This window comes from Cyprinodon tularosa, unplaced genomic scaffold (genome assembly GCF_016077235.1).
Source record: "Cyprinodon tularosa strain WSP-4 unplaced genomic scaffold, ASM1607723v1 ctg857, whole genome shotgun sequence".
NCBI lineage: Eukaryota > Metazoa > Chordata > Actinopteri > Cyprinodontiformes > Cyprinodontidae > Cyprinodon > Cyprinodon tularosa.
The window spans coordinates 150,435-159,543 of NW_024039626.1; the positions used below are offsets into that span (position 1 = coordinate 150,435).

At 38.5% G+C, this 9,109-nt stretch overlaps 1 protein-coding gene across 2 annotated transcripts in view; it reads right to left on the minus strand.

Annotated features, from left to right (window-relative positions):
- The window catches only part of LOC119775207 (BRCA1 associated protein), a 41,071-nt gene extending 33,269 nt beyond the window's left edge, over positions 1 to 7,802 (minus strand). The window contains exons 1-5 of one of the 2 annotated variants that reach the window (XM_038273100.1): positions 7,409 to 7,802; positions 7,117 to 7,278; positions 2,111 to 2,288; positions 1,009 to 1,198; positions 150 to 263 (exon numbers count right to left, since the gene is read on the minus strand). In XM_038273100.1, the coding sequence (XP_038129028.1) occupies positions 150 to 263; positions 1,009 to 1,198; positions 2,111 to 2,288; positions 7,117 to 7,278; positions 7,409 to 7,487 (723 nt within the window). In that variant the 5' untranslated portion in view covers positions 7,488 to 7,802. Of the gene's footprint in view, positions 1 to 149; positions 264 to 1,008; positions 1,199 to 2,110; positions 2,292 to 7,116; positions 7,279 to 7,408 lie in introns of both variants that reach the window. The other variant, XM_038273098.1, reaches the window with a different exon arrangement.
- Between the last annotated feature and the right edge of the window lie 1,307 nt (positions 7,803 to 9,109).

Consider the following 9,109-nt stretch of genomic DNA (forward strand, 5'->3'; position numbering starts at 1 on the left):
TAAGCCTGTCTGTTGTGTGTTTCTTTGTCAGAACACGCCTTATTTTAAACTGAAGGCTCATTAACTGACCAGTCTTGTGAGAATGAATCAGGGACACACCTTAAACTGAAAGCTAAAAGCATGCAGTCCAACAAACAAAGCATCCTTACGTCCTCGGACTTGATCACCTCCGCTCGCTCCACATAGACCAGCTGGCACACCGCTTCCTCAATGGAGTTGAACTGGCGTCCGTTACAAGCCGTGTAGAAACTGTCTGCGTCTGCCTGGGAGACACAAACAGACAGGAGAGACGGCTTTTAAGGTTCAGATGAGACAAAAGCTGCTGATCAATGATGTGATCTAATCAATTTATTGTGATTTCATTGTTAAAACAAAGAATGTATCAACAATAGATCATTTAACTTGTATAAATAAACAAAATAACTATTAAAGTACATAAGCTTCACAGAAGTGTGTGTAGTCTCTGAGCATCAGCTTAGCCGGATAGGGGGCGCTATAACTCCCTGTATAAAAGTCACAGCACTCCAAAGAAAACATAAATACTTTTTCCTTAACCTCAATATTCTGAAACGATGGTTATTGTTGACATTTTTCTAAGACTCAAGCAGAAAATGTTAAAAAATGCATAAAATCAACCATATCAGTAGAACCTGTATAGATGCACTACCTGTGAGTGCTTAGATTTGACATTTTTTCAATGATTTAAAGGAGGCATCTCCAAAGTCGGTCCTGCAGGGCCGCAGTCCTGCAGGTCTTAGAGGTTTCCCTGCTTCAGTACAGCTGATTTTCATTGATAGCTGATTAACAGGCTTTATCAGAATCAGCTGTGATTCTGATAAATCCTGTTTAATGGTTTTCTGGAAACCTTTTCATTCCCCTTTGCTTTTATTTGCTTAAGAAATATAACTTTATTAATTTCAAACGTTCAAATTTTGAGCCAATCCAGAGTCAGAAAGGTCAGAAAGAACAGATCTACTTCTGTAGATGGATCCTCAGAACAGAACTCACCTGGGAGGAGAACTTAATCAGAACCATGTACTGGTTCGGAGTGGAGTCCCGGATGATCTTCATGTGCTCCATGACGTCATTAAACGGCGCCATCAGCTTCATGAGGTCATGGCTGGTCATGGTGGCCGGGACTGTGAGGATGCACACCATGGCGCTGCGCCTCACATCCTCAGTCAGGGAGGTCATTTTGCTGCAGAACGACAAAAAGAGACATTTTAGATTCACAGAGGGTTAAATTTTCACAGCGTGGGGGTCACCGCTGCCCCGCTAACCGCACATTATGACAGAGATTTAGATTCATTAAGGAAAAGAATCAAATATCCAGCGTTTCAGAGAAAAGGGAAGGAAGGAAGGAAGGAAGGAAGGAAGGAAGGAAGGAAGGAAGGAAGGAAGGAAGGAAGGAAGGAAGGAAGGAAGGAAGGAAGGAAGGAAGGAAGGAAGGAAGGAAGCTTCAGTGAAAGAATTGTCACATACGGTAATTTATAATTCTATTTTTAAATATTTAATTTTACAATAAATTATTGATCCGTGCATTTTAATAATTTTGGCATTTTAATATTTAAATTATGTTTTAGATAAATAAATATATTTTAAAAAAGCATTATCTGTTGACTGGCGCCGGCTTCCTTTATACATCTAAATTTATTTTTAATCATTTGGCAGGACATTAAATTATTTAACAGTATTTAATATTTTTACTGAATATTTTATGTTTTAATTAAGTTTTAATAAACTAATAAATGCATTTTTTATTAAAACGGAATAATTTCAGTTATAATTTAATGGGATATTTAATTATTGAACTGTACATTCTATACATTCCTAGCATATTTAATATGTTTTAGACAAATAAATATTACATCTACTAATTTCATAGGAAATTTGCTTCATGGATGACATCACAATGATTGTGAAAACCATCTTTAGAACGCCACTTTGGTAACCCCAGACTATGAGATAAAGAAATAAGTTTGGGAGATAGAGGTACTTTTCTAGACTATCTTCTCTTTCATAGTTATGTAGACCTGTAAAGTATAGAACTATAATTCCAGACCTCCCCCAGGCTGTGTTTGAGGCCTGTTTTCTTAATCTTCTGACTCACTTGGTCTTGTACAGGTGCATGATGCCATGGACGATCTCCACTGACGGGTTCCCGCTGAAGAAGGAGATCTGTTCAGGGAGCTGCTTGGAGGGCGAGTCTGGAGCCGTCTGCTGGCTGGCGCCGGCTTCCTCAGCTCCACTCTGTGCATCCTGAGCAGCACCGCTTCCTACTTCACCTCCTGCTTTACAACGAAGGAAAAGAAATTCAGCAAAATGAAATGCATTGGTTCCTGCCTGATGAAAAGCACAGAGTTCATCCGTAGCTATGATACGAAATCAACAGTCTGCCCGTCGACGGCTCCAAAAGCTCCATGATTTTATCATTTATCCTTTAATCTATTGAGAAACCATCTAATCTAATTTAGGTAGGTTTGAGCTTAAACCTGGGTTTGTATGCAAGACTTCCATGGAGGCAGATTCATGATCTCATTACTTTCGAAAATCTCCACTGTCCAGCAAAAAATTTAACATTTAAATAATTGGAAACACATTGGAATTGGAAATGAGCTTCAGAAAGCTACTTAGCATAGCATAGTTTCCCAAACATTTCATCCAGGGACCAAGAATACATTTTACTAAATGTATTTTAACAGCCATAGAGCCTCAATGACTGAAAGCATCAGACCACCATATTGGGAAACTCTGCTGAAGCTGAATCTGATACAAATAATACATTATTTATTGGCTGCATCTGAAAATATCAAAGATATTTTCAACTCAAACTTAGATATGAAATAATACAATATAACCTACAATAACTCAAATTATATCATTGTACTTGGTCATCAAATCAATTCAGTTTAGCCTGTTAAAATCAGCTGCCTGTAGTGTCTTCAAATGTCCAGCAGGTGTCAGTATTCCGTGAGACAGAATCAACGCAGCATCAATAGTTTGGCTTAAAGATGCCTCATTAATCCATCACCAGTAAATAGTTTAGTGATATAGATATATATATATATATATATATATATATATTTTGTAAAAAACCTCATTACCGCTTTCATAGTTTTTCTTTAGGCTCCTCTAAACTGTGCAGTGAAAGTTTAGATAAATAGAGAAATAAGCAAATTTTTACCATCTGCTTTTATTAATCTTTTAACATAAAGAAGAAGGAAGCAACTGTTCAAATGAACGTTTATGGATGTGATCCATGAATAAAACATAAAATGACCCTTTGCCAAAAGCTGTGTGGTTTCCTCTAATGCTGCTGGAAACAGCCTCAACGACAGGACTCCATCAAGCTGGCTGTTAATGATGGAACGTGAACAAAGATGGAGAGCACCAGACTCTTCCTGTACTTAGTCAGGCCTCCGAGGAATGGACTTGTTTTTTCTGGCACCTCTTAGATCAACATCCAGTCCCATTCAGAGGGAGAGGTCATACCTCATACTTGTCGTTGTACCATTGATTATAATGTGAGTGATGGGAAACTGAAGTCAAAGTTCTGTGAAACATTTTGGCTTGATTTAGAACTGCATCTTATCTGACTTTCATTTAAGCTTCAGGAAAATCTCATTGAGATTATTAGTCTCTTTTGCAACTGAGTCCTGGTCAAGATGGAGACACTCATCACAACAATTCAGTAAATTACAGACAGTAAAACTATTTAAAAACATTTCTAATGCATGGTTTTCATTTCCAAACCTTGAACCAAGAGCTTAACGTGGCCTAATAGTTCCTTTAATTTCCAGTAAATTCGTCAGTAGTTGCATGCGGTGGGGACAAAGGTATGAAATTCCACCATACCAGTTTCTGGGCAAACATTGGTTACAGACTGTAGCAGAGTCTTGTGATCATAAAGGGCAGATTAGACTTCTGCAAGCGAACACATCAAATGTCGCTTGGGTCTGGTCACGAACCAGTTTATCTGGTACGCTTCTGCACCGTCGGTCTGGAATTTCCAGGGACCCAAAGCAGTTTCCCGCCAAAGCACGAGGGGGAGCTAATTCAAGAACTCGGGAGAACTTCAGCAGATGGTCACGAGAACTTTGGCGGTGCTGGCGGGAGTGTTTATCTTCCAAAACAACAATGGCGCGTCTGCAAGATATCACGGACATGGATCTGGAGTTTCTAGACATCGAAGAGGAACAGGTTCTGTTACTGGAGCAAACCTTCCTGGATTCACCTTTCATTGTAGTTGTCAGTTGCAGTTGTTCTTGGGCTTTAAAAAATTCTGCGCCCCGGCATCGGATCGAGAAGGACGACCACACAGACAACCAGAAAGGCATAGCAAGGACCAATTACATCTGATTTTTGTCTGCGCACTTCAGCTTGAGGTCTGCGCGGGTTTAACGACCGTCTGATGCGTAGTCAGGATTTTTTTATTTTTTTTTAGGTGTGCGACGACGGTCGCAGAACTTCTGTGCGAGGGGCGTGGTCACGCTCAGAGACAGATTTGATGGTTGCAGAGGCTATGCGTCAGAAGCATAAATTGGCCTGAAAGAATACAGCCCAGTCACTTTTGGCTGCATATATTCACTGAGATAAGAGGTTTAATGTGCTTACAAACAAACAAACAATTCTCCAATGCTGGCCAGCCAACACGTGTTAGGTTTACAGTGGGGGGTGGGAGGCTTATATATCGTGATAACCCTCAATGAGGCTGATAAAAACTGTCCAGTAGTTTCAATAATTGAGTTGGAGCATCCCTATCATCACTGTGTTTCTGTGGTGGGATATTTAATGCAAGAATTATGGAGTCAGAAAGAGGTCAAAATGTTTGTAAACTTAAAAATCTTAGCTGAAACTGAAAGAATAAAATTTGAAACAGAAGAAATATAAGTTGACATTGAATGTCCAATTTTTACCCTATTATCTGAAAAACTAAATAAGCAAACATAAAATAATAAGAATTGAATTTAACCCTCGGCTCGAAAAAAAAAAAAAATAATTCTGTTTATTATTTTAATTACACTTTTTCTTTTCTATTTCTTTTTTATTGCAGTTTTAGATTTTCTATTTTCATATTCAAATCCCTTTCTTTCAATATAAGTTTCTTTTTTTGTTTCAAATTCCTTTTTTAATTTCAGGTTGTTGTTTTTTTTTTTTACACTTTCAAATCAGTTTATTTTCACCTTCAGATTTTGACCCAAATCTCACGGGAGAGGACGGGGAAACATGACTGACAGCTTGTAGCAGCGCTGGAGAGATGTCCCGTTCAATGTTGCTTTCATGGACCGTGGGAACACCAACTACTTCGGCAACACACGGCAGCATTTATTTGCCTTCTTGGCAAAATCCAGTGAAAAATGTTATGTGAAAGACATTTACACTGCAGCTCTCACTAATAATCATTCCAGGATGCATTAATATATATATAATAAACAGCCATTGTGTAAACCGCAAAACTTTCCCACAACCACACAGTAAATACTGCATCCGTTCACAGAAAGATAGCGTCTGCACTGAGTGGTTCCAGCAGCCCTGCTAATAGGTTAGTTTAATCTTTTTTACAAAATACTTTGTCACAGTCCTAAATAGTGCAGTGAAGATTATGACCTTTAAAAGATGTTAAAAAGGGAAATATGCTCCTAGCGATGTTTAAAGTGGCAAAACCTTGACATGAAGATAAAGTAACATTAATTTATAAACAGAAGAAAACTTGTTGAGACTTTGCTCATTTGAAATGAATTTGTTAGCGTAATTAGCTGCCAGACACAGCTGCTGTAGCCGATTTCATCAACAGGTGCTAGTTATGGGTTAGCCACAGCAGGCTACATCCTTACAGGAAGGCAGAGGAAGGTTCGCCACATAATATATTGCCAGGAGCTTATTTCCCTTTTTAACATATTTTAAAGTTTTACATCTTCATTGCTTTATTTTTTACTGTGACAATGTAGTTTGTAAAAAAGATTAAACTTACCTGACTAGCAGTGCCACTCGAACCAGTCTGTCCAGATGACAGAGAATTTGCTTTGCTGTCATGGGAAAGTTTTGTGGTTTATACAGTGGTCGTCCATTTTTATATATAAATGCATTCTAAAATGACGATTAGTGACAGTTCCAGTGTGAATGTCTTTAACATAATTTTTACAGGATTTTTCCAAGAGGGCTAATAGATGCTGCAGAGAATGTGTTCACTTAGTAGTTGGAGTTCCCACAGTCCATTAGCCTAGTAAACTAGCCCCACCTGCTAGCGGACAAAATAATTTTTTACCTGCGAGTGGTCTAGCCTCGATCAATGCCCCAGGCCCTAGAACTGGCGGGCCAATCACAACAATTGTGCTGGAGAAAGCACAACAAGGAAGATGGCAACAACTATTGAACAGTTCTCGTTTGACTCAGCTATGGAATCAGTTTTGGAAGGATTAGACTTGGGGTTTTCGTTGAAACGTGAGCAGGAAGAGGATCTACTCTTATTCATTTTTAAGAAGGACGTATTCGCCGTTTTACCGACAGGCTGTTTGTTTACAGTCCCCCACCAGCTTTCTGTCGCGCTTCCTACGTCACAGTCAGTTGCTCTCATTGGTCAGAGCGTTGGCCAATAGGCACAGACAGCGGTTTGAAAAACAACGGGTTGTTCTCAACAATCTTCCTCTGTCTCTTTCATCGGGGCCAGAATAAATTACACCTTTAATCCCACATTTAGTCGGGTTTATCAGGTTAACAGTCCATTAATGAAACATTGAAAGGCACATCCTGAAACTGAAAACAGAATTTGAAACTAAAAACTGAAACTAACAGAAAATAATTTTATTCTGAAATATATAAAATCTAAAACTGCAATTTAAAAAAAAGAAATAAAAAAAGAAAAAGTGTAATTAAAATACTAAACTGAGTCTACATTCAATTCTTATTTTTCACATTATATTATTTGACAGGATATATCAACTTCTATTTTCTGTTTCAATTTTAATTTTTTCAGTCTCAAAGATTTTGAAGTTTACAAAATGTTGACTCCTTTCTGACTCCATAAGAGTAGCTTCATTCAGACCAGCTTGAAGATTCTCTATAGCTAATCAGCTGGTTTGAGGAGAAATGTGATTTTCCATCCCTCTGAAAGCTTACCTGAGCTGGCTTCATAGGTTTCTATCACCATGTCTCCCATGGCTCTGCTGCCCATGTGCTGGTGCTGGATGGCTGTTCTCTCCAGCTCACTCTTCCCATTTAATGCATGTTTGGCTAAACAGAGACTTTTATCCCGCAGCTCCTCCTCTGACATGCCTTCAACTGGAACCCAAAGCACATGCGAGCTGAATCAAACGGTTATAGAAACAAAACACTCAGACTAGCAGCAATCAGGGTTAGCTTTAGCTCTGACCCCCACTTTCAAAATGTATGTTTGGAAATATTTGCTCACCAGCAGAGTATTGAAACCCTTGTGGAAAGGGGGACTGGTCGGCTATTTCCAGACGGATGACAACCAGTGAAACACTCATGTGTTTAGAGGGAAGAAAGGACGTTTACAGAAACATAAACAAACAGCTGACAGCTGAGCTAGCAACACCACGCTAGCTGGATGACTAGCTGTTCGGTTCGCGTCCCAGAAAACCCCAAAAAAACTACCAGCTTAAAGCAGAGAAATACGAGGGGTGTTTTTTAGTTCAAAAAAATAGTTCAACTACCATGTTTTACTCTGCCTACATTTAAATATGATTATATTAGTGCTAGGATGTTCAACTATCTAAACTTTAGCTAGCTGATCTGATGCTAGATAGCTCTTCCTCTTGATCCCACAAGGCTAAGCATTTATCGCCCCCTACTGGTGCGGAGTGGTAACTACAAATAAACCGACAAATAATAAAAAACAGAACTTGCTTAACTGATATCTACACATGAGAGGGAGAAAAATATTTACACATTGACTTTAAACCTTTATAGGGTCAGTTAGCGTTTCAAAGATGCTACTACATGGCTGTACATCTTATTTTGGCATTTGACCAATTAGATGAGCCCTTGAATGGTATATCACCTACAGTAAATTAAGTTGAAAAAAAGTTAAAAAGTAAAGAAAAAAAGGTACAAAGCTAATTAAAAAGTTAAAAAGTCAACAAATAAAAAGGTAAAAAGCTAATTAAAAAGTTAATAAGCCTAGTTAACAATTATATTTAGGTTTATAAACAAAAACAAAAAAAAGTAAGTGCCAGCATTAGCATTAATGCCTCCATGGTTATGTTGTAAAGTGACCAGATTCCTGCAATCTAATCTGGGGACATTTCCAGCTCGTAGATAAAAATAAATACATGTGGTGAAAATTAAAATAGGAAATGGGTGCAGTGATGCCTTTATCCATATTTAGATATTTAGGTTTAAAACTTTCCTTTTTGATAAAGCTTATAGTTAGAGTGGCTCAGGTTATCCTGAGCTATCTCTATAGTTATGCTGCTATAGGCTTAGACTGATGGAGGACATAGGGACCCCTTTCTCATCATTCTGCTTCATTTTCTCTCTATTCTCCCACTCTGCAGAATCTGTTAGTTCAATCTCTAACGTTCTGCTCTCTATGCTTTTTCTCATAGTAGCTTCGCCTCATCTATTCCTGTTTGGCTGTGACTCCATCCTGGAGAGAAATATCAGCTGTGCTGCTTCCATCAACACCTTTGTTTATAGATGTTTGAGATCAGCCTGTTTTTTAGTGTAGTCCTATTTCTCTGACCGTGACTGGCTGGATGTGCTCTCTTCATCCTCTGACATGGGAGCTGGCTCGGAGTTCTTCTACATGGCTGTGTGTTTCCTGGATGGGGCCGCCTTTTATAGCTGCTTTTTGTATCTCTGCTTCTGTCTCCTTGAACCCCAGTCGGCCTCAGCAGATCATAATCATATGATACCAAGTAAAAACTATACAATTTGATGAAATACCTTATGACTTTGAATCTGATTACTTTAAATCTCGATATTATGGACTTCATCTCATAATAGTGACATCCCATGTACATGTTTTTCCTCTTTAAAGTGTCAGAAATGGGCTTCCGTAGATTTTAAATATCAAGGCACCACTTAAAACACAACTAGGCTACTTCCTATGTTGATGCCATTTGTCATATTATTACATCCATGGTTA